This window comes from Halichoeres trimaculatus, unplaced genomic scaffold, assembly GCF_033239565.1.
Source record: "Halichoeres trimaculatus isolate MK-OKI-2021-1 unplaced genomic scaffold, fHalTri1.1 fHalTri1_scaffold_4, whole genome shotgun sequence".
Taxonomy (NCBI): Eukaryota; Metazoa; Chordata; class Actinopteri; order Labriformes; family Labridae; genus Halichoeres; species Halichoeres trimaculatus.
Window position 1 is genome coordinate 1,081,776 of NW_027437182.1, and position 25,788 is coordinate 1,107,563.

Genomic DNA, 25,788 nt, shown 5'->3' on the forward strand with positions numbered 1-25,788 from the left:
CCATGGTGATGAGGAGCATGGTTAAACCCTGATACCAGTCCTAGTCATAACCATAGACTGTATATAGAGTGGACAGCGTGGCTCCTCCATTTATCATTTTACGGTTTTGAAGCCAAAATTCCTCCGTCTCAGGAGCAGACATTGTAGCTGTTTGGAGCCAGAGTCTGTGCAGTAGAGACTGTGAGGGATTCTGGGAGAATCTGAGTGGAGCTGGGTGACAAAAATGATATATATATTTTTTCTTTCGAGAGTCTAATCACTTCCTGACTCTACCTCCAGACATATTTTACAATCCCCGAAAAAAATACACGAGAACGTCAGCTGTCAATCATCGTTAAACGTTACTAAAACCTAATTTTTAACCTCGTATAACTAATGAAAACAAAACTTTTTGGAAAAAAAAGGACTTGGATACAAGACAGCCAAATGATATCTTCAAATCACCACAACAATCAGATGTGAGAAACACTTCTACCAGGTGGATTAATTTTTAAAGTTTGACCACAACCTATCTGGAATGACTGGGGAGATGGAGTTTTAACCTTTACTGCAGCCAGCCACCAGGGGGAGCAGTTTTTGTGGAGACCTCACTTAGAGCCGAGCAAGAGGATATCCATTTTTTTACATTCTATGGTCTTAATCTCTGATCAGAACCCTAAGCTGAATCCTTTATGACATCATCAACTGTCTTGTTTCCATGGTGATGGATCATTTCCCATTTATTTTTATAGGCCAGAATTTTTTGAAAAAGTTGATTGTTTTGAAAAGTACAAGGGCTGGAAATTTGATTGGTGAAAATCAGTCATTATTGTTGGAGCAAAAAAAAAAAAAAAAAAAAAGGACGGAAGAAGAAGCTGAGAATTACGTTTCACATTACAAAGTTAACGTTAGCCGTTAGCCGTTTACGTTACCTTAGCTTAGCTGCAGCAGGCATGTGTCTCTTTGTTTCAGAGAAGGCTGTGAGCCGCCAGGAGAATTACAGGAAGTGACCATTCTTTACACCAATCAACAGACTGCTGTGTTTCTAGCTCCACCTACTGGGGTTGGACAAGTATGTCTAACCCCAACAGAAGGGAACCAAAAAGAGGGATGGCTCGTCTCGGTTATTTGTGAACCTGTCCCCGGATCAGTCAGTGGACACGCCGTAAAACGCAGAAAATGAGGAAGAGGTAGAAGAAAGGTACGACGAAGAGGGAGGGGTAAGAGTGACAACAGGGATCAGGCCCAAGCTAGCTAGTTAAAAAAACAGGAAATGATCTCTTAGCTAGTGGCGCTACCCAAGTAGCTGCCTGTTGCAGCAGCTCTCTCGTCTTTGTCCGTTTCTTGTTAATTTTTTTGTCTCTTTTTCGTAATCTTTGTATTTGGAGTGGATCATCACTTTGTATGGTTCATTGTCGGTCACGGACACCAAACTTTTTGTGGCTTCGGCGATGTTTTTTACTACTTTTCTCCTGTGTTTGTCTGGATATCCTACATGTAACCATGGCTGCATTGTTTACATGCGAAATTAGCTGTTAGCAGCCTGTAGCATGTCAATGCTAACTAGTGTAGGGCTTGATGATTTCCCACGAGCTGAGGAGGAGGCGGTGAGGACGACGTGCTGGTTCTCGGATGTGAGCTGGGAGGTGACGACGTGGACCTGTCCTTCTATCCATCGTCGTTGGGAACGTGAGATCTATCTCCGGGGGATGGATGAGCTAGCTGTGCACGGACGTGGCTGACGGAGCTGACATCGGACGCCGCGACACATCAGAGGAGCTTCGCCTGCTGTGAGCAGACAGGATCCAGGAGACAGAGACTGAACAGACTGCTGGGGAGGCTCAGTCCTGGACCCTGTGGAGGTGGAGGCTGGCTGGGCTGGAGAGTGGTGGACGAGTGGTGGACGGGATGTCGTCATCTAATTTCTTATGGACATTTTTGCACTTTCTATACTCTTTCTTACTTTTGTTTTCTTAAATGCTGCGGTGACTCCTGAATTTCCCCTCGGGGATAAATAAAGTATTTTCTATTCTATTCTATTCTATTCTATTCTTAGCTGGCGCTTTAAGTAGCTTCACGTTCATGCTAACCTGTTTGTATTTTCCACCTTTAAACGACAAAGACCTGCAGGCGACACTTGGGGCGAAAACAATAAAAGATTTTATTTTTACAGGAAAAACTCTCCCAGAATAAGAAGCTCAAATTGAATATCAATCAGAGATAAGACAGGAAAACACAGAACACACTTTAAAACCAGTCAGAGATCTCCTCCTTCAGTCGGCCTTCAGGGCAAACACCACGTCGTCCTGGCTCACGTTGAGGCGGACTCTCTGCAGGACTCCCAGGCGGCTGGGCTCCAGAAGGAGGACCCTGCAGGCCCCCAGACGCTGACACACGGCCAGGCCCTCCGACACGGTGATGGGCTGCAGACCCTCCACCCGGCACAGAGCCTGGTGCTGCACGAAGACCTGGCAGACGAAGCAGAGGGAAAAACACTGTTGATTCTTTGTTTTAAACCAGACCAAGGGTCTTCAACCTGTGGCTCCCTGCAGCTTTAAAAAATATTCATGAAATAAAGAATAGTTATTTTTCTTCCAGAGGGTATTGATGATTAAAGACACTGACACTAAATAAAATCCTGCGTTAACATTTAGTTGAACTAAATCTCCATCCCATCTGTCAATAAAGCCTGCCACCGCTCTACTTCACCTCCTACAACATCAACAGCCCACCAACTTTCCATGCACCTGTGGCTAACCTCAAGTTTTACAGCCCTGGGAAGATAACTACATCTACAAAAAGACTCATCTGGAAGAAAATACTGATTTTAATTCTGTGTGGATGGATTCATTTCACTGACAACGTGATGGATTAATATACATGACTGATATGTGGGAAGATATTGGCAAACAACAAAAAATGATGAGTTGGGTAACATTAAGTATTTCAATAAATGTTATCAAATAAAGTGATCTTTCACATTGTGTTCCAAAAATTAAATTTCTTCTTTTTTAATTTCTGCAATTTTTTTTGCATTTTTTTCCTTTGTGGATAACAAATTGTTAAGAAAAGTTTTTAAAAAAATTCAATTTCGTTGACATTTTTTCAATTTTTTTTAATATCAACAGTGTTTGCAGATTCTTTAAATTTAATTCATTTTTTGCAAATTTTGCAAATTATTAAATTCACTTTTTCATTGTCTTCTTTTATTAAAAACTTTTGAAATTAAAAAAAAAAATTAATTGCAACATCTTTGAAAGTATTTGAGATTTCAATTTTTTTTTAAATTTTTAGGAACTTTGCAAATTTTTTAATTTTAAATTTTGGGATTTTTTTATTTTTATTTCAATTTATTACATTTTTTTCCCCGTTGGTTTATTTAAAATAATCGACCAAGACATGATATGTACAATTGCATAAATTAAAATAACTTCTCGCTTAGAGAATTGTTTGCTTAATTTTTACCATATATAGACAAGTATTAGTTAAAAAATGTTGACATTTTTGCAAATCTAAATATCTTTTTTGAATTTTTAAACATCAAAATTTTGATGTTTTGAAAAAAAAATTCAATTTTTCAAACTTTTCAAACTTAATTTTTATTATTTTTGCAATTTTTTCAAAATTTCACAATTTTTGCAAATATTTTCAAATTTTTGCAATCATTAAAAATAAAAAAGCCAAGACATCACAGGTACAAAAATTCATAAATTTACATAAACTTCTCATTTTGATTATTATTCACTAAATTTTAAGTTTTTATAGAATTTTATAGTCCGTATTCTTTTTTTTGTGAAGATAAAGTAGATTATTTGGCTCCTAAATTACTTTAATCCAGGTGAGCTGAGGAAAAATGGCTCCAATGAAGGTAAAAGCTGCCGACCCCTGAAAAATATTCAGATTTCTGACACAAACAAGAAGAGTAAAATCGTTTGTTGCTATTAAATAGGAATGTGTGCAGGATTTTATCATTTTAGACTTTTTAAAAAAAATATCAGACTCTCTTCATCAGGACGTAAAGGTCGATGATTTTCTTTTACCTGCTGGAACGTGGCCTCCTCCAACCCCAGCCTCCTGAACTCAGCGATGACGGCCCTGAGGAAGAGCTGCTCCTGGACAGACGCACACCTAGGAACACACACACACATACACACACACGTCACTTTAACCTCCTCACAGCTTCACACGCCACTCGCTGCTCCTCTGACGTGACCACAGTGACACTCACTTGATGGCCGTGATGTACGCCGAGGAGAACATCTCGTTTATCGCCTCCATTACGTGACTCATCCCGACCAATCCTGTGGTGGAAGCGTTGGCGGGGGAGTGCTCGCAGATCTCCGTCGCCCTGCGGCAGATGTCCAAACACCGCCGAGCGTCACCTGACAGAGCCGCCACCTGCAGGAGGAGAGAGGGAGGGTGATATGGTGGTGGAGGATGAAGCTTGTGTCGCTCTGCAGTACTCCTCCAAAACACAAGGGGGCAGTGTGGTCTGTACGATCTGCTGTTCCCCGACCCATTTGTAACCATTTTTATTTTTTATTGAAGCTGATGCATGTTGACGTTTACCATACAGCGACTGCTACAAGCACGGACAGGGAGGAGGCGAGGAGGAGAGGAAATGTACGGACAATGTGCGAAGATTCAGAAATGCTGTAAATACACGAAACATTCAGGAGCTGCAGAGCAAGCTGTCATTAAAGAGCTACACAGACCTACGACACTTGCTAAAACTAAGCTGCAACCTCCAGCTGTGAGAAATGAAGCCGATGTGGAAAAACTGCAGTTCCTCTCGTGTCCACTAGAGGCTGGCTGCAGAAAGAATCACATTAACAGCCTGCTTCAAAACCAGATTTTAGTCTGAACAGATCAATTATTCCTTCTTTAAATTTTACGTTAATGAATTTACAAGTTATGCCCATATAAGGGCATGGATGACTTGACTGACAAGCTAAAGCTCCGCCTCTTTGCATCTTCCTAAGTCAAACGAAGCTAGGTTGAGTTCAAATTTCCAACACGTGGAACTTTCCAAATAGGTGTTGAAACTTGGTGTCAAAAAGTGTCTGTCTTTGTTTGTATAAGAAATGTACGTCTGTGATCACGACCTGGAATCGACGAAGAAGTAAAAACCCGGCGTGGTGGTCGTTTACCTTCCTGGACACCAGCTGCAGAGCGTCCTCCTCGAAGGCCTTCACCTTGTTCAGCCTGGACGTGATGATCTGCTGCAGCTGCTTGAAGCTGTACGGCTGGAACGACATCCTGGTCAGACCCTGCAGAGCGCCACACACACACACACACACACACACACACACACACACACACACACACACACACACACACACACACACACACACACACACAGTGACATTTCATGATTGTATTAAAACTGATTTTCCAAAATAAAGAATTATAACAAGAGAAATGAAACATTTGAATTCTTAAAATAAAATAACATCAAATATTTTCTGCTTGATGTTTTAAAATCTTATCTAACTTCTGTTTATGTTCATATCTTTGACAAATCTTCAGTTGGTTTTGATTTTGGAAGAAACGTGTCTCACCAGTCTGCTGGCCACCCTGTTGATCATGATCCTCTCCGGCAGGTCCATGGTGTTGGCGATGGTCAGCACCACCAGGCGGGCGTGGCGCCGCGTCGGCCAGTCGAACAGGTTGTACATCACGTTCTGCTTCCTGGTCCACAACAAGTCCAGCTGCACAACACGAGGGGTTAAAGAGGATCAATGACACAGCAAAACGTCGCCATGTTCATCTGTTGTAGAAATCCTGAATCTGACTTTAACTGATCAACACTGCGCTCTAAAAACAACACCAGGTGTTTGCTAAAGGTCTGTAGTTTACTTTAAAATCACTCAGAGAGATCAGAGAGTTCCGGAATGTAGTGACATCATCAGGGCAGAATGTAGTGACATCACAAAGACAGAAAGCTCTCTGTGCTTGATGATGAACATTCTAGAACAGGGGTCTGCAACCTTCACTTCCATAGGAGCCATTTAGCCTCAGCTCACCTGGATTTAAGTTGTTCCAGAGCCAGAATATCTAATTTATCTTCACAATAAAAACTATAAAGTGAATTAAATTCTAAACATAGTTAAAATTTAGAGAAAAATTATCTAAATATGAAGTTTAAAAACAATATATATATGAAATTTTACCTGATATCTAAGTTTTTTATTTTTAATAAATTTCCAAGAAAAAAATTGTAAAAGATTTTGAAATTTCAAAAATTTGCAAAAATTCTAAAATTTTTATTTTTTTTTTAATTAAACATTTTGCAAATTTTACAAACAATTTTCAAGCTTATAAAATTTGCTAATCTTTTTACAAAATTGAAATTCAATAAATTAAATTTTTTTTTTTTTAAATAATATTTTTTAAAGCTACAAGAAGCTTACTGCTCAAAAACCTCATAGATAGAGCTGAAGCATAAAGGCCGTGTAGAGCTTTAAAAACAAGAACCAGGACTTTGACATCAGTTCTTAAAGAGACAGGAGCCAGAGCAGAGACTGAAGGAGGAGAGGAGACTTTAACTAAACACCAGAGAGAAACAGAGAGGTTTACTGAGCTGGGAATCCTAGTTTGTGAATTCTGAAAAAATAAAGATGTTACCGTGGTGTTTCAGAGTAAAGAGTCAAACATGAAGCTCTTACCTCGTCCACCAGCAGCACGGTGCTCTCTCGTCTGGGTGCAGGGTTACTGAATCTCTTCTCCAGCAGAGCGGCTGCGTGGTCGGCCGTGGCTTTCTGACCCGTCAGTTTCTGCAGAGCAGGATGTTCACGTTTGCATTTTTATTAACGTTTACCGACATCTCTGTGTTTTGATGTCTCTGCACAAATTCAGAACCAAACTGAGCTGGAGCGCTCTCAGAAACACTCTCTGTCTTCTGCCACACGTCCGCCTGCATGAGGAGGGGCAGAAGTCCTGAAAGGTGCTCTCACCTGCAGGACCTGCACGTAGGCCTGGTGAGGATCCGTCATCTTCATCCCGTTGATTTCGATGAAGTGGAAAGAAGGAATCTCGTCAGCGTCGGCGGCGTGCTGCAGGCAGCGCATCACCTCGTGGACCGTGGCCGTTTTCCCTGTGCCCGGCACACCTGAGATATACATGCACCTGAAACAGTCACCAGGACAGGTTGGAGAGGTCAACACAAATCACACCTTCACCAGACTGTTAACCTTTCACCACCAAGTCAGGAAGCAGCTCTCCGTGTTTCCACCACCAAAGAAAAAACTGTTCCTGATGGGTCCACGCTCCATGCTGACACAGTCATGGTGAATATTTGTCTGAATCCAAACGGTTTGGGTCGTTTCCTGTCGAAGTGTGTCCTGTCCTGTCTGATGATTACACAGTAGGTTTTATTTATTGTTCTGAGCAAAAGTTTTGGAAATATCTTGGAGAAAAGACAAATAAAGGCGCTGGTGACCCACAATCATGTGAATCAGTGTAATCATTTGACTCAAAATCTAAATCAGAGAAATAACTTAAAGGTCTGGCCTGTTAAGCTTATGTGTCATGTGACCAATGCTACCTTGTTGAGCTAATACGACTTATTAAAAAGTTGACCAGCGCTATCTTATCAAGCTAATAGGACATTTAATATAAGTTAACTAGAGATAGCTTGCTAAGCTAGTATGCCATGTAAAACGGAACATTGTGCTAGCTTATTGCGCTACTGTGCCATGTACAAAAAGTAAATAAAAGATAGTTTGTTTGGCTCAAATGCCGTGTTAACAAGTAAAATTGTGCTAGCTTGTGAAGCTAATATACCATGTGCAAAAGTAAACTAGTGCTAGCTTTATGAGCTCATATGCCACAAAAACAAAAACAACAAAAACTAGTGCTAGATTGTAAAGTTAATTTGCCAGGTAAAAAAGGAAACTAGTGCTAGCTTGTAAAGCTAATATTTCATATAAAAAGTAAACCAGTGCTACCATGTAAAGCTAATATGTCATGTAAAAAGTACACTGGTGCTAGCTTGTAAAGCTTATGCGCCATATAAAAAGTAAACTAGAGCTAGCTTGTTAAGCTACTGTGCCACATAAAAAGTACACTGGGGCTAGCTTGTTTAGTCTTATATGCCATGTAAAAAAACAAGGTAGTGCTAGCTTTAAGCTAATATGCCATGTAAAAAAGTCAATTAGTGATGGCTTGTTAAGCTAATATTGCCATGTGAAAAAGTAAACTAGTGTTAGCTTGTTAAGCTAATATTGCCATGTGAAAAAGTAAACTAGTACTAGCTTGTTAAACTAATATGCCATATAAACAGTTAACTAGAACTAGCTTCTAAAGCTAATATGCCATGTAAAAAATTAACTAGTTCTGGCTTGTAAAGCTAATTCGCCATTTAAATAGTAAACTGATGCTAGCTTGTAAAGCTAATATGCCATATAAAAAGTAAACTCATGCTAGCTTGTAAAGCTAATATGCCATATAAAAAGTAAACTCATGCTAGCTTGTAAAGCTAATACGCCATTTAAATAGTAAACTGATGCTAGCTTATAAAGCTAATATGCCATATAAAAAGTTAACTAATGCTAGCTTGTAAAGCTAATACCCTATTTAAAAGGTAGATTAGTGCTAGCTTCTTAAGCTTATATGCCATATGAAAAGTAAACTAGTGCTAGCTTGAAAAGCTAAAATGTTGTGTTCAAAAGGAAACAGGTGCTTGCTTGTTAAGCTAAGATGTCATGCAAAAAAACAAGTTGTATGGTGTGTTTCTTAAGGTGTGTGTGTGATACGGTGACTGTCTGCTCTGCCTGTACGTGATCAGACTTTAACGGTAACCTCCGTCATGTTACAGATTGTTATTTCTGGTACTTTTTTTTTCTGTGGTTGGGTAAATAAATTTCACACCAGAACCCAAAATAAGAGTCCAGCCACGACAGACAGTGCACGCTGATATTCACTACCACATTAAAGCCTCCCACACAGAGCGAACCTCGTGAAGTCGGTCAAAGTTCTGACAGATGACAAACTATTCCTGATTTACAGGGTTTAGATAAATACAGACATTAAAAACAGCAGCAAACACATTATGACATTAACATTAGTCCTGCTCTGACAAATTTCAGACCTTTGAGTGATGTTTTTACGAGCAGCATGTCACATTAATGATGAAGTTAAGACGTCTTGTTGACATTTCAGAGCGTCAGATCTTACCCTCCCGTGCCGTCTATGATCTTGCTCTCCACAAAGCTGTAGATGTCCTGAAACTCCTGCTCCCTGCAGGGCAGAGACTCCGGCACCGAGGACACGTGCAGCCTGGAGAAAGAAATATTCAGAGGATCGGACCAGTTCATCACCTCAGGATCAAAAAGACGTCTGTTCCAGCTTCTTATTGGACTCACCTGGTCCTGGCCTCCTCCAGGACGTTCGCAGGCTGTCGGGCCGGCTGAGCCCTGCAGGGGATGCTGGGAGTAGCTCGATGAGGCGTCCGTGGCGTGCTGGGTGTGACCTGTTCAAACACAACAGAACCCGTGAGGACGGACAGGATGGAGCGACTGGTCTCAGGATCTGCCGTGTGGACTCTTACCTTCCTGCTCGGGGTTTTTCGAGGCGTCCTCATGGAGGTTTTCCTCTTGGACTGAGGAGTACGGGACCCCGCGGCGGCAGGTCGACGCTTTTTCACCACCACCACCTCTTCATCGCTATCGAGCCCCGCCTCCTCTTCACCCTCCTCCTCCTCCTCACTGCTGCTCTGCAGCTCTTTCCTCGATGGGACAAAGTCGTCCTCACTCTCTGCGTCTGAGTCCAGCTCCTTCTCGTTTTCCAGAAGATTCCTGATCAAAGAGACACTGAAGCTCAAAACTCGGCTTTCTAAGTGGCGTTGAAAGATGGCGCCGTTCTCTGCACTCACAGCTGCTTTTTGATGCGTGACGACACCAGGCGGGCAGACTTCCTCCTCGAGCTCCGAGGCGTGGCGACCGGCAGCATCGGGGAGTCTTCGTGATCCACCTCAGCCCTGAAACCAGAACCACGGGAGACGCGTTTAAATGACGTGAAGTCTGAGCGCTGACGCACAGCCGGGCGTTAACGTGTCTGTGTCGTGTTGGTACTCACAGAGCGCCCAGCGACGGCTCCTTCTGGAGTTTGGTCTCTCTTTTCCGTGAAGGCGTCAAAGCTCTGGGAGAGGAAACGTCAGGTTATCGAGCTGTGAATCAATGAACGAACCCAAACGTGACGACACACCGCACACTGTGACACCAGCGCCCCTAACAGACCCCCAGGTGTGGACTTCAGGTGAAACTAACCCGGCTCAGACACAAACGTTATCTTTAAAACAACCACCAGGCTGCCGTGTCTGACTCACTTCTGCCCCCTGGTGGCAAACTTCCCCCTCGGGGTGGCATTTCTTCTTCTGGGGGTCTTAACTGAGCCGCTCGGTAGCCCCGCCTCCAGCTCATCAGCCCGCTGAGGACTTCTTCCCCACAGCTCCCTGTGAGACGCAGCAGGAGGCCGAACTCTTAAAATATGAAACCGTCATTCTGTGTCACCAAGGGGGCGGGTCTAAATACTCCACCTCCAGCTCGTCCAATCAAAACAAGAGATTAAGATCAAAGAGACTGAGTGAGATAAAAGAGATAAACAAGATCAGCAGAGGCAGAATGAGATGGAAGTAACAGAATGAAACTGAAGTGAAGAATAGAATGAGATCAAAAATATAAAATGAAAACAAAGCGAGAGAACAGAAAGAGATTAAAGCAATAGAGCGTTACCAAACAAAGAATGGGTTAAAAACAATAGAATCGGTTTTGTGAAAGAAAAAAAAATAGAATGAGAACAGAGTGAAAAACTAGAAAGAGATATGAGCAATAGAATGAGATAAAACCAAATAATAAGAACAAAGTAATCAACTGAAATTAAAAGATGGAAAAAATGAGATCAGAGTCACAAGAAAGAATGAGGTAAAAAAAAAAAAAAAAAGAAAACTAAGCAATAGACAGAAAGAGCAAAAGAAAATGATGGAAGCAAGGGACTAATATGAAGGCAATAGAATGAGAACAAAGTAATCAACTGAAATTAAAAGATGGAAAAAAGGGATCAGTCACAAGAAAGAATGAGGTAAAAATAAAAAATAAGCAATAGACGGATAGAGCAATAGAAAAGAATGATGAAGCAAGCAACTGATATGACAGCATTAAAATGAGAACAAAGGAGTGAAATGAGATCACAGCAATAGAATGAGAACAAATCAATAGAATGAGAACAAAGCAGTAGGATGAGAACAAAGCGATGGAATGAGAACTAAGTGGTAGGACAAGAACAAAGCGGTAGAATGAGAACACAGCAGTGAAATGAGAAAAAAGCAACTGAATGAGAACAAAGCGATGGAATGAGAGCAAAGTGATAAAATGAGAACAAAGTGATAGAATGAGAACAAAGCAGTAGAATTAGAACAAAGCAACTGAATAAAAACAAAAGGATGGAATGAGAACAAAGCAGTAAAATGAGAACAAAAGAACTGAATGAGAACAAAGCAGTAGAATGAAAACAAAGGAACTGAATGAGAACAAAGCTATGGAATGAGAATGAAGCGGTACAATGAGAACTAAGTGGTAGAACAAGAACAAAGCGGTAGAATGAGAACAAAGCAGTGAAATGATTAAAAAAGAATTGGTAGAATGAAAACAAAGTGGTAAAATGAGAACACAGCAATAGCATGAAAAATGAAATAGAATGATATTCAAGCAGTAGAATGAGAAAAAAGTGATGGAATGAGAACAAAGTGATAGAATGAGAACAAAGCAGTAGAATGAGAACAAAGTGATAGAATGAGAACAAAGTGATAGAATGAGAACAAAGCAGTAGAATGAGAACAAAGTGATAGAATGAGAACAAAGTGATAGAATGAGAACAAAGCAGTAGAATGAGAACAAAGTGATAGAATGAGAACAAAGTGATAGAATGAGAACAAAGTGATAGAATGAGAACAAAGCAGTAGAATGAGAAGAAAGTGATAAAATGAGATCAAAGCAGTAGAATTAGAACAAATCAGTAGAATGAGAACAAAGCTATGGAATGAGAACGAAATGATGGAGTGAGAACAAAGTCATGGAATGAGAACAAAGCAGTGGAGGGGGTTTGGAGGAATAGAAAGGTGACGCTTATAGAAGAGGAACATAGTCAAAGGTTGAGAGTGACCTCATCGGGAAAGTTTTTAGTGAGGGAATTAATCAGCTGGAAAGATACACACACGTAGTAGCCCCCCTGGTGGTCATCAGCAGAATGCATGTTAAAGTTTTCCACATTGAATCTTTGTTGAAATCCTTAAAGGAACAGGACCCCCCTCCCTCCTTCTCTGGTTGTCCTCATACAAACAGACTTTCAGACTCAGGTGACCTTAAATCGTACCTGGTGGAGTCTTCGCTGGCAGGTGACGGCGGGCTCTCCAGCTCAGAGACAGACGGCCTTTTGGAGGGCGTCAGGAGCGGCGCGTCCTGAGCTGCAGGGTTGAGGCGGGGCTTCCTGAGGGGGGTGAGGCTATGGCTGCGGGGCAGCGCCTGAGGAGGAGACGCCGACAGACGCTGAGCTAACAACACCTCTGAATCCAGGTCCTCGTCCAGAAGCTGGCACAGGACGTCCTCGCGGCTCATCGACCTCTTTTCTGGACCTGAGGAGACGAAAATGATGTCATTAACCAGCAGAGGGCGTCAGGTTTTAACTAGCGAGGTTTTTCTGACACTCACTGCAGAGCTCCAGCTTCTTGCGGACCCCCAGCGATCTCTCCGCGGCGTTCCTCCTCTTGGCGCTCAGACACTTCGAGGCCGACTGTTTGGTGGCCGAGTGCAGGGACTCGGCCTCCGCAGCGTACCCGGCCTTCCCTGCGCTCGCCGTGGCTCTGCTGTACCTCACCTCCCCTGACGCGGCCCGGCGGATGACAGCGGGGTCCGGAGTGGGCAGAGCGCGGCGGGTCGGGCCCCGAGAGGCCGGAGCGGCTGCGGGCGGGGAGCAGGGGGGTGAGGGTGGGAGAGAGGGTTTGGGACAGGGGGGTGGAGCAGGGTCAGAGTCCACCAGGGCGGGGTCCAACACTTTGAAGGTCTTAGAGTTCCAGGAGAGCTTCACGAAGAGACGGTCTCTGTCGTCAGAGTCCGGGAACGGGGCCGCTCCGTCCAGGTGCTCCACCTTCACCGGCCTCAGGATGGACTCCACTTTGACCTCGTCGTCACAGCCGCTGCCCTCGTAGAAGAAGATCTCCTGGGGGTGCGGCTCCCTGCCCAGCAGCTTCAGCTTGCTCGAGGGCACTTCAGACACGCGGACGTACCACTGAACCACCACCTTCTTCTGATTCTTGCTCTCTGAAAGCACACACAGCGAGGAGACGGTCAGAGAGGGGACGTTCAGAGGAGGGGATTGTGGGTAACGTCTCTGACTCACCGTCACCAAACAGCCGCACCACTTTGGCCACGTACGGGTTGTCTTCGTCGTCGCCCTCTATGAGGATGTGCTGACCCGTGTTGATGACGGTGGTCCTCGGGAGACCCTCCACACGGATGGCCAGAGAGCTGAAACAAACACACGCCAAGTTCATGAAGCTAAAGTTCCTTCATAGCCTCTTTTTTTCTTTTAAACTTGAGACAAAAACCAGGGTTTGAAGAATCCTTTACATTAAAGAGGGGGTATGGTACTTTTGTGTCAGTCTTTATTCTGTCCATTTGGTGCCACCGTAGGATTTTTACACGATTTACAATTAAAAAAAAACAATTTTCTCTCTGTTGTGTTTTCAGAAACATTTATTCAGCCTCTGTCTGAAACATTTTAGCTGCTGTCTCTTTAAGAGATCAACAGGTTGCCTACTTTAACATCTGGCCACACGAAAACTAGCCTTTTGGCTAACTCTGGCATATTCACTGAAATGTCAATTAATGTGTACTGTCCCTGTAAATTAAATGAAATAAATAAAAATAATTAAATTTAAAGCAGACGTCAGAGTTCGACATTTTTACACGGTGTTATCTTTATTTTAGAAAGTCTTGTACAGACCTGGGCCCGTATGCGTGATTAGCCATTAGCGTGGAAAACAGACCATTTGTACCAACAGCCAAAAAAATAGATTAGCGGTGTGCACGAGCCAGGTTAACGGGAAAAAAGAGCGTTAGACGTAATGGAGGTAGGGCTGCAGCCAGCGAATATTTTAGTATTCAAGTATTCTGCTGAAAATTTCATCGAGTAATCGGATAAAACACATTTTTGTGTACTTAATGTTTTTGTTTTCAGCTTCTTCACTCTTCAGTGCTGTGTTTTGTAGATTATCTACGACACTAAATCAACTAAATCGCATAACAAGTCATTTGTATGTAACGGTTGTAACGGACAAAATGTGTAAAGACAGTGGACAATCCTTTGGAAAGGAAAGTCAAGTGGAAACGTGTGAAGACGTTAGAGTTCATAAACTGCTTTAAAAGTTATTCATCGAGCCACTGGGGCGTTGCTGCAGCACTCGTTTTGCAAAGCAGGTTTTATATCACTGATTTTATTATTGAGGTTTTCTACTGTGCGCTCATAAACACACATTCACTCTGTTTAAGATCGCCAAACTTTCTCTTTCTCTTTGTTTTCCTGATTAACTCACTGATAGTTAATTAGTTTTCTGTTGCGGCGCTGCCCAAGTAGCTGCCTTGTGCAGCAGCTCTCTCTTCTTTGTCCGTTTCTTGTAAATATTTTGTCTCTTTTTCGTAATCTTTGTGTTTGGAGTGGATCATTACTTTCTTTGGCTCATTTGTTGGTCATGGACACCAAACTTTTTGTGTCTTCAGTGATATTTTTACTACTTTTTCTCCTGTGTTTGTCTGGAGATCCTACATGTAACCATGGCTGCATTGTTTACATGTGAACTCAGCTGTTAGCAGCCTGTAGCATGTCAGTGTTAACTGGTGCTAGGCCAGATGTTTCCCACAAGGTGAAGAGAAGGAGGTGAGGACGACGTGCTGGTTCTCAGGTGTGAGCTAAGAAGTGACGACATGGACCTGTCCTTCCATCCATCGTTATTGGGAACGTAAGATCTATCTCCAATAAGATGGACGAGCTAACTGTGCTAACCCAGCAGAAGTCCCGGACCCTATGGAGGTGGAGGCTGGCTGACTGGACAATGATGGACAAGCTGTCAGCATCTATTTTCTTATGGAGCTTTTTACACTTTCTATACACTTTCTTACTTTGTTTTCTTGATTGCTGCAGTGACTTCAATTTTGTTGTACTCGTTACAATGACAATAAAGTTCTATTCCATTCTATTCTTAATGTATGTTCTGAGTTCCCGTTGCCATGGTTACCAGCTAGCGTTTGAGCCAGCGCAACAATTTAGCGCAATCAGCCTATTTCACTAAAATGTTTCTACAGATGTCCTACTACACTTTTTAATGGACACCCTGCAGCCAATCAGAGTCCAGTATTCACCCAGATCATGATGTAATGATGTTTAAGTCACAGGTTATCAGAATACCCCCTCTTTAAGGTTACGGTGCAAGCAAAAAGATAAAATATAATGGGACCACGTTTTGAATTTTTGAGAACAGCAGCGCTGAAATGTAAGTTTCTTAGTTGAAAATTTGGATCAATAATTAATCAAATGTAGCTATTTTTGAGGTAAATTATGCTTCCAGCTTCATAAATGTTTATAGATCATAAAGATCATATAATGAGGATAATAATAAATAATTGTGACTATAAATAAGACAAGAACTTAAATTTAAAAGATAAAACAAAATAAATTAATTAATAAACGCTGTAATTAAAGTTGTAATTATAAGCTTCTTCGTACATTTCATGTCCTTTTTGTACAGTTATTTTTTCACCCTTTAATAAACACAAAGGCTGATGAAGAATAGTGTAACAAGACTGAACTCAGTAAATAAATAACAATAAATACATGCATAAAAATAAAGTTATCAGTGAGTCTCTTATAACATTTAATCTCCTTTATCTTTAAATTGTTACATCAGCAGCTTAATTTAATGTTTTTTGCTCCAGCTCGTTGGTAAATTGAGGGTGTTTTTTAAAAATGAAAATAAAAACTGGTTGCTGGTAAAGTGAAGTGAAGTTGCTGAGTCCTCTTCACCGTTTGAGCTCCAGTTTAAAGAGGTCGTAACTCACCCATACTCCTGTGTTTTCAGCTTTCTGTTGAAACTTAAAGGCCCTCCGCGCCACTCGTAGACTCGTTTGACTCTCATGAAGTATTTCATCCTTCCTGCTCCTCTCGTCTTTCTGCAAAATAACCAAATAAAAACCGCACTCAGAGTTTAAAATCAGTAAAAACGGAAATCGATGAGTGAATCCGATCTGCGTCGTTTGTTTGCTTGGATTTAAAACCGAAATATACAAAAACTGAGCAGAAAGACTTCACAGACAACTCGGAACATTATTTCGCGCGAAAATTACGTAGTTTCCGCTCCCTTCTTCTTTGCTGCTTTCATGGCGGGAAGAGGTAAAAGGTTGCTGCCACCTACTGTTCCGGCTGTATAACATCAAGCTTTTTGATAGTTTTTTAGTTTTCCAATTGATGCAAAAGCTAAACTTTGTTTTTTTAAATGTAAAGCACGGAATAGAAAAACAGGATATCCACAAATGAAAGGAAATAATAAAAAGCAAATGAACTAATACATAAAATGTTAAAAAAGATCATTCTGAGAGTAAATTCACAATTCTTTATTTGTTTTTAACTCTGCTTTTAAGCCTTTTCTATGCCTTGAGACTGGTTTCTCCTTGTATAATTAATGTAAGTTTTATTGTTTGTTTGTTTATATGTTTGTCTTGCTAAAATAGATAGATAGATAGATAGATAGATAGATAGATAGATAGATAGATAGATAGATAGATAGACAGATAGATAGATAGATAGATAGATAGATAGATAGATAGATAGATAGATAGACAGATAGATAGATAGATAGATAGATAGATAGATAGATAGATAGATAGATAATTTAATAAAAAATATTTCTTTTTCATTTTTTTTGCATTGTTTCCCCTATCCTAGAAACTGCAGTGTTGTGAATGTTAACATACATCATTTTTCATTAAAAATGTAATTTAATCACTCAGCCAAAAGAAAAGGAACAAAGGTTGAAATAAACAACAACAACAACAACAACAACAATAATAGTAATAATAAAAATAGTAATAATAATAATAATAATAATAATAATAATAACAATATTAATAAAAAACAATAATAATAATAATAATAATAATAATAATAATAATAATAATAATAAACATAAAATAATTGTATTGCCAGGAAAATAATTCATACATTTTGAATTCATAATCCATTAAAATAAATAAACAAACAAACAAATAAATAAATAAATAAATAAATAAATAGATAATAAAAAAAACCTAAGTGAATAAAATGAAAATACCTTTGATTTTCGTACACAAGCATATTGTGATTGTCAAGTGTTTACATGTGAACTCAGCTGTTAGCAGCCTGTAGCATGTTAGTGCTAAATGGTGCAAGGCCAGATGTTTCCCATAAGGTGGGGAGAAGGAGGTGAGGACGACGTGCTGGTTCTCAGGTGTGAGCTAAGAAGTGACGACATGGACCTGTCCTTCCATCCATCGTTATTGGGAACGTAAGATCTATCTCCAATAAGATGGACGAGCTAGCTGTGCTAACCCAGCAACAGAGGGAATACCAGAGGGCAAAGTAGCATCATGCTATTCACAGACATGGCTAACACGCAACACTCTTGCCCTACTTTAATGTTATACTCACTTTCAGCAGACTGTGTGTTACAATACCTGACAGTGTTGAAAATTATAACGACCCAGTTCATATTTCATCATCCAGATCTTAGGATCCAGAATATTGCCAGGATCTGGATTGTACTTTAACATCTGTCAGAAATGATGGTGACCTTGTCTTGTATTGTTTTGCAAAGCAATCCGACCATTTATAGTGGAGTTATAAACATATGGTGAAGATGGCTCAATCTCACAATGATAAAGAATCCTTAAAAAAAAGACCTGGATCCAGACGGTGATATGGGTCAGCTCCAAAATTTGATCACTTCTTCCTGATCCCATTTTGAACATTTCCTGAAAATTTCATCAAGATCCGTTTGTTAGTTTTTGAGTTATGTTGTTCACAGACAAACTGTCTAATAAATAGTTCTAATTATTGTCAGTAGAATTACTATGACTATTCTCGTTCTTACACTCATAACCAGATGGGGGCGGTAGTGCGCTGAAGAGCTGTTTTCCAACCATCAAAGAGTCACAGAAGAAGACGTGTGTTCCGGTTTCCTTCAGTGTGTTTATGCTAATCTCGTAAATAATCTTATTTTTTAATGGCGAACAGAACCGTTAAAGATGCGAACAGTATACACGGAACCAATCCGCAGTATCTGGTGGAGAAAATCATCAGAACCCGAATCTACGAGTCCAAATACTGGAAGGAGGAGTGTTTCGGTTTGACCGGTAGGTAGCATGTTAGCATCGGAGCTAAACCACAATGTGATCAACGTTAAGCGAAAAAACGCATCTATCCTCAAAACAGGAGCTAAAATTAGATTAAAATAAGCATGAACAACATTTTAATGTGTTTATTTATTATTAAGGTGTTTTAAGTAACTTTAGGTGAAAAAAATGCTCCAAATGTGGGAATGTAACATTGAACAGCTCAAAGTTAGCTTGTTTTGCATCCCTGGTTTTGGTGTTTTTCACATGTTCAGTGTTAGCATGCTTCTTTCCTTCACACTAACTGTTCATTAAGTTTTAAAGTGTGAACATGTTGTGTCGTTCACAGCCGAGCTGGTGGTGGATAAAGCCATGGAGCTGAAGTACGTCGGTGGAGTTTACGGTGGAAACATCAAACCGACTCCTTTCCTCTGCCTCGCCCTGAAGATGCTCCAGATCCAACCAGAGAAGGACATCATCGTCGAGTTCATCAAAAACGAAGATTTCAAGTGAGTTTAACCCACTGAGGCTTTCAGGTTATCAGGACACTGCAAAAACTGAACTCTTATCAAGTGTTTTTGTCTGATTTCAAGTATAAAATGTCTTTTTAGACTCAGTATGAGCCACATTCACCTGACCAGCCCAGAAAAATGTCTAAATTTAAGTTATTTAATTTAATTTAATTTTTTAATTTAGTTTAATTTAATTCTTTAATTTAGTTTAATTTATGTTTTTTATTTAGTTTAATTTAATTTTTTAATTTGATTTTTAATTTAATTTGATTTTTAATTTAATTTAATTTATTATTATTATTTTTTTTTTGTAATTCAAATCTTTATTTAAGCACATATTGTAACAGCTCAGGGTGGTACATGATGCAGAATGCAGAAAGAAAAAAATACAAATAAAAATAAATAAATAAATAAAAACACCAGGAGGGCCTCCATCAAAAGGGTACATTTTCTAAAATGTAGGTAGATCCTGTCAAAAGTAGTTTAACAGCAGAGGAGTCGTAATGCAGAGAAATAGAAAACAAAACAGATAAAATACTATAATAGTATATATAAACAAATATAAATACAAATGTACTGTACAGATAAAAATAATAATAATAATAATAATAATAATACTGTAAAATACTAAATAAACACCGGGTTCCAAATAAACGCCGGGTGTATGGTAAGTTACTCGGCGCAGTCTACGAGCCGCAGTCAATTGGTTTTTGTTTTTGTTTTTTTCATTCCACGGTCGTAGTTATAGAACACACATGCAAACGCTGAGCTCACGACTGACAGTTGGCTCTTGAAAACTGATTTTTGTGAAAGAAACATAATCAGACTGCATCTTATTAGTAGTGGTGCAACGGATCGTGACTGATCCGTGATCTGTTCGGATCGACGTAATCAGTTCGGCACACACATGACCCTACAGCAGTGTTTTTGTGCAGCAGAAGCCCAGAGCGCTCGCACCAAACACCCCCTCCCTGCTCCTCTGCAGGTTTCCTCTGCACTCAGACGGGGCCATATTTTACTTGGCCCAAAACACAAATAAACGAACTCCCCCTGAAAAAATCTGATATCGGTCTGCATTCACGCTTTATTTAGAGAATTTTCAGCGCATTACTTTCACACAAAAACACCGCTAAATAAGGCTCTAGTTCTCATCGTGTCGTAAAACAGTGCTACCTCCGCTGCAGAGCCACAGCTGGCTACGAGGCGCTCGCCGCTTAGTGCATCAGTCCACGCGCGGCGTGCCAGATATAAACAAACACAGGTAGTCTGCCAGGACGAATTATGCAATAACAACGTAAAGATGAGGAGGCTTTGAAGAGTCAAAGAAGAAGACGTTACCACTTCCGCTGAATGTTATTTTCTGGGAAAGAAATAAACGCCTGTTCAAAATAAATGCCTGGTCTGCTCAGTGATTGAAACAAATAAACGCCCGGGCTACTATTTGGTATTTTACGGTAATCCGGTTGTAAAAAGGATAAGAATAATTAAAAGAAAAAATGAGGAAGACAGACATTTCAACAAGCAGGCCTCACCATCACGGCTCTAGTTAGACGTGAGATGTTCCATGAAACCATCCCAAGCCCTCAGTTCCACCTGACCTTTACCCCTTATCCTCACTAACAGAACCTCAGAGGATGTGGTCTCGCTCATTAAAATTTTCCATTCCTGGAGTGTTGGACATGTAGGTGATTTCCAGTGCCTCAGTATGATTCTGGCGGCTGAAGTCAGCCCCACAATCAGGACAGAAAGTATATTTTTTGTTAGGGTTGGGATTTCCGATATATCCCCCAAAAGACACAAACGCGATCTATCCTCACTAATTTCGGAGTTAAGGTCTTTCTGCCGGATTATTCTTAAATTATGACAGCTGCTACTAATCAAATGAACCGAGTGTTTGTAAAATGTTGATGCCTTATGGTTAGACAGGTTATTTAGAAAGGCAATAATTGGGTTGGCTAGTCTCTGTGACTGGAAATTTCTAAATATGCAGTGTCTGATTTGCAAATATTTCCAAAAATCACCTTTTTCCTGCAACTGGAACTGTCGAGCGAGTTCGGTAAATGACATGAATGTTCCGTCTTTATAATTTAATTTCAATTTAATTTATTTGATTTACAGGGACAATACATATTAATAGACATTTACAGTAAATATGCCAGAGTTAGCCAGAAGGCTAATTTTCATCTGTTGTCCCCGGCCAGATGTTAAAATGGGAAACCTAAAAAGCACAAGATGAAATAAAACAGCAGAATAAAAGAATGCAGAGTTAATTATTTAAAAAAAACAAAAACACACCCTAAAGTTAAACAGAAGAAGAGAGAGACAGAGAGAGAGGGAGAAAGAGAAATAAAAAAAAAATTATAATACATAAGGGTAAATAACCTCATATATGAAACAGAGAGGGAGCTGCATAAAGTATGTTTCCAAATTATGCAAAGCATATAAAGAAACAACAGAAAAACACAAAATACAAGGCCATGCAAGTAAGATATAAGGCATACCAAGTTATTGTTAACACTGGACAGATCTATGTAAAAGCATATGATTATTAAAATAAAGCATGCATGACTGGGTTGAGCTGCAGAGGAAAGAGAAACAAAACCAAAAATGCAACAAAGCACAGAAAAAAAACAAAGTTAGAAATGAGGTCTGAATTTATTGTAACTAGTAATAAAAAGTATGAAGTATGGAGGGGTGTCGGGCTGCTTGTTACGAGCCGTAGGTTCCCTGTACGACCGGTGCCAGAGCTTGGTCCACATCGCTGGCAGTAAGTCGGACTCGTTTCCAGTGAGGGTTGGACTCCGCCAGGGCTGCCCTTTGTCACCGATTCTGTTCATAACTTTTATGGACAGAATTTCTAGGGTGTCGAGGGGGTCCGGTTTGGTGACCTCAGGATTGGATCACTGCTTTTTGCAGATGATGTGGTCCTGTTGGCTTCATCAAGCTGTGACCTTCAACTCTCTCTGGAGCGGTTTGCAGCCCAGTGTGAAGCGGCTAGGATGAGAATCAGCACCTCCAAATCCGAGTCCATGGTCCTCAGCCGGAAAAGGGTGGAGTGCCCTCTCCGGGTCGGGGATGAGATCCTGCCCCAAGTGGAGAAGTTTAAGTATCTCAGGGTCTTGTTCACGAGTGAGGGAAGGATGGAGCGAGAGATCGGCAGGCGGATCGGTGCGGCGTCCGCAGTAATGTGGACTCTGCACAGGTCTGTCGTGGTGAAGAGGGAGCTGAGCCGGAAGGCGAAGCTCTCTGTTTACCGGTCGATCTTCGTTCCCACCCTCACCTATGGTCATGAGCTTTGGGTAGTGACCGAAAGAAAAAGATCGCGGGTACAAGCGGCCGAAATGAGCTTCCTCCGTAGGGTGGCCGGGCTCTCTCTTAGAGATAGGGTGAGAAGCTCGGCTATCCGGGAGGAGCTCGGAGTAGAGCCGCTGCTCCTCTGAGTTGAGAGGAGCCAGATGAGATGGCTCGGGCATCTGATGAAGATGCCTCCCAGACGCCTCCCTGGTGAGGTGTTCAGGGCACGTCCCACCGGGAGGAGACCCCGGGGCAGACCCAGGACACGCTGGAGAGACTACATCTCTCGGCTGGCCTGGGAACGTCTTGGGATCCTCCCGGAAGAGCTGGACGAAGTGGCTAGGGAGAGGGAAGTCTGGGCTTCCCTGCTTAGGCTGCTGCCCCCGGATAAGCAGAAGAAAATGGATGGATGGATGGATGGACGGTTGTGGACACTAAAGGAGAGAGGAACAGCATCGTGTGAGGGACAGAAAGCGTAAAATATCACATCAGTGTTTCCCCTGAGTTAACAGTTTGGTGGGGGGGGCGGCCACGTTACGGCTGTGGGGGGTGTGAGCGCAGGAGAACGAGTGTGGCCTCTTCACAGAGAAAGCGTTGGAGATGTTTCTTGTGGTGGTGTGGTTTATTTGTCCTTTATAGGGTATGAGCTTGTCTGTGTGTGTAAATGTGCGCATGTGTTCGTGTGTCTGTGAACGCGTTGGAGCAGAACTCTGCCGTGCGCTAAAGCTCACGCGCTCTTTCGCGCACTGTGAAGTTCTGCGAGGAGAAATATGAACCCAACCCACGTAAATACGACATCCCGTCATGAAAATTAGATTAGTAACATGAGGTTATTTTATCTGTTAGATTAAAAAACAAGGTATGGACCTGATTCATGAGAGAGGGAACTCTAAATCACTTCTGCTGTGATCTGACATTCAGGAGGCGGAAAGTAGGGGAAACACTGCAACCTGTTAATGTGTTTACAGCTACAAATAAACTTTGTTTGGTTGACTCTTTTTGAGATGTTAAAATATCGATCCTCCTGCACTATTCATTCATACGCAGTCTCCTGCGCAGTCACACTGACCATCCAAGCCGTGCCATACTTTACCCGCCTGCACAATGAGGCGCAGAGAACACTGCTACACCTTCAGTGACTTTAAGGCTCATATTAAGTCGTTTAGGTGCGACACAGCCCTCTGACACTCCAGCTGTTGTTTAAAATGACTGTTGAGAGAAGCGGTCGCAGCGATCGTATGTCATTGATCATACGGAGTATCCGCGTTTGTGCGCGTGTATGAAGTAGACCGCGCTGAAGCTCACCTCTCCTAATGTGCCAGAGAGAAGTGAGTCACACTGATCGAATAAAATGGACTGTGAAGAGTGTAAGAAAACAGTTCAGATAGCCAGTGTGAGCGTGACGAGGGACTGCTGCGAGCGTGACGTCTGTCTGTGATGAGTGAGTGATTCTGGGTAGGGGAGGGGCTCAGCACGTGCGGCTCGTTGACAATCAGCTGATGCAGATCAATACATGCTTCATATCAGTCTCCAAACTGAAAAGAAGCTAGATGTTGTCAGTCACTAATTTGAAAAAGAGGTAACTTGAGGGGTCTGAAAACTCTGTTAATATGGCGTCAGCTTTATTTGAAATACCACCCTTTGATCTTTTTTTAAAAATTAATGATTCTTTGAGGCAGAGAAAATCCCTCCAGCATTTTTTGTACTCGAGTTACTCGAGTTATTCGAGGTATTGTTTCAGCTCTAGATAAAAGGCATGGTCAGCTGGTGAAACTGATAAATGTCACATGGTGTAACCATTGTTGCTCAAAATACTGCAGAAAATCTGACTCTGATTATTATTTTATCAGTCTGCTACACTGTAAAAAATAAACTTCAAATGATTTTAAACTAACTGGCCCAAGTACAGAGAGAAAACACTAATGTTTACAAGGGCTGGGGGTAAATGATTATTTTTAAAACGATTAATCGGGCGATTATTTTATCGATTAGTCGACTAATCTAACGATTAATTGGACGATTAGTCAAACGATTATTTTCCTGTTGTTCGATTACTTCAAAACCATAATGTATCCAAATAACTGCCAAAAACGATCTCTCTCATAACATCTAATTAAACAACACCGTTTTTCTCAGCAAAACGCAAAATATAGAATAAAATGATAAAAAATAAAAAGGCCAGTCTGTTTACTCTGACAGTCCAATAGGGCTGCAACTAACGATTATTTTTAAAGTCAACTAATCTATCGACTATTTTTGGATTAGTCGATTAATCACGGTTATTTTGTGTTTCAACCTAATTTGTCCTTTAAAATGTGCAGACCTTTATAATTCAACCTGTGTATTTCATTTTCACTGCATTTACCCAGAGTTAGGTTCTCTCCTCTGATTGGTCAGCCCTGTGTCATGTTTGTTTGTTTATTTTTATTTCATTCATGATGACATAAAAAAGTATAAGTAGCCTTCTATAGAAAAAAATATAAATAAATCTGAAACTGAATGAAGCAGGTAACAGGGAAATGAAGTTGTTGCTCAGTGTTGGACAGACGCTTATTAGTGACTTTGTTCTTGTTTTCTAATGTTTATTTGTTTATTGGGGCTTTGCTCTCTGTATGATCCCGCCTGACTCAGCTCTCCATGACAACGCCTTTAGTTTCGTTTCTCTACATGCGCTACTTCGCTGAGTGTTAGCGCTGCAGTGTGAGCTTGAGAGTGAGAGCCCCCTCAGATAAATGTCCTCTCTTTTCTAAAGTTAGGGGAGTTTTGACTCTAGTTTGTGGCTCAGATCCTGAAAAACTGTCTGTAACAGAGAGTGAAGGAGACTCTCTAAATCACGTTATCAGACGCTAAACTCCGGGAGCTGTCAGGCTGTCCAAGCCGGAGATGCAGAGCCTCCGTCAGCGCACAGCGCTCTCTGGGAGTGGAGATTTCTCCTCATCAATATTCCTCACGTATGAACTTCGTGATCTTTACCCATAAAAGTCTCCAATAACACAGCACCTCATGCTGTGAACTGAAGTTAAGAATGAGTATTACCCCCTGGTGTTTGATTTCACCATGTGACAACAACAATAAAAACAATAATACCACGCGTCCACTGTTAAAATTTGCATCGACAGATTTTTAGCGTCGACTAATCGCTGCAGCCCTAACGTTTACAGCATCAAACCCAAATCATCAAGTTTAGGAGTGAAACATTTTGAACAGACTTTGAGAATATTTTTATGATGGGCAACATACTGTGGAGTGGCTCTTCAGCGCCATCTACTGCAGTGGAGGTGCATGGACGTATTGTGCTTCCAACTCACCTAAACATTTTTTTTTTTTTTTTCTTGTTACAACAGTTCAGACCTCATTTCTGTCTTTGAATAACTTGATATCAGATGTTTTTCTGGACTGCTCAGGTGGATGTGGCTCAGATTTAGTCTAAAAAGATGTTTTCCACTGAAATCAGACAAAAACACTTGATAAGATTTCAGTTTTTTGCAGTAGAGAAATCATACGGTGAGCTTCTCTTTCCAGGTACGTTCGTTTACTTGGAGCGACGTACATGAGGCTCACAGGCACCGCCGTGGACTGCTACAAGTACC

General features: G+C 41.1%; 2 protein-coding genes across 2 annotated transcripts in view; one reads left to right on the forward strand and one right to left on the reverse strand.

Annotated features, from left to right (window-relative positions):
* Positions 1-2,121: 2,121 nt before the first annotated feature.
* orc1 (origin recognition complex, subunit 1) lies at positions 2,122-16,408 on the reverse strand. The gene is made up of 17 exons (XM_074667445.1): positions 16,086-16,408; positions 13,372-13,499; positions 12,684-13,292; positions 12,349-12,607; positions 10,307-10,432; positions 10,057-10,119; positions 9,854-9,958; positions 9,530-9,776; positions 9,345-9,451; positions 9,157-9,258; positions 6,936-7,107; positions 6,648-6,755; positions 5,541-5,690; positions 5,130-5,249; positions 4,208-4,377; positions 4,020-4,107; positions 2,122-2,447 (listed from the first exon to the last, which is right to left on the reverse strand). Exons 1-17 carry the CDS (start codon positions 16,172-16,174, stop codon positions 2,253-2,255), a joined length of 2,838 nt encoding a protein of 945 aa, XP_074523546.1. The 5' UTR covers positions 16,175-16,408; the 3' UTR covers positions 2,122-2,252.
* Positions 16,409-18,177: 1,769 nt separating this feature from the next.
* prpf38a (pre-mRNA processing factor 38A) overlaps positions 18,178-25,788 on the forward strand; it is a 10,690-nt gene continuing 3,079 nt past the window's right edge. Inside the window, exons 1-3 of the mRNA XM_074668394.1 lie at positions 18,178-18,413; positions 18,742-18,901; positions 25,721-25,788. The exon at positions 25,721-25,788 is cut by the window's right edge and continues 54 nt beyond it. Coding sequence (XP_074524495.1) covers positions 18,284-18,413; positions 18,742-18,901; positions 25,721-25,788 — 358 coding nt within the window. The 5' untranslated portion in view covers positions 18,178-18,283. The remainder of the gene's footprint in view (positions 18,414-18,741; positions 18,902-25,720) is intronic.

Coding starts and splice junctions, on each gene's coding strand:
- orc1 (XM_074667445.1), bottom strand. CDS start 16,174: ATGAAATACTTCATGAGAGTCAAACGAGTCTACGAGTGGCGCGGAGGG. Junction 4,108..4,207: donor GCGTACATCACGGCCATCAA/GTGAGTGTCACT, acceptor GTGTGTTCCTAG/GTGTGCGTCTGTCCAGGAGC. Junction 2,448..4,019: donor AGGAGGCCACGTTCCAGCAG/GTAAAAGAAAAT, acceptor TTCGTCTGCCAG/GTCTTCGTGCAGCACCAGGC.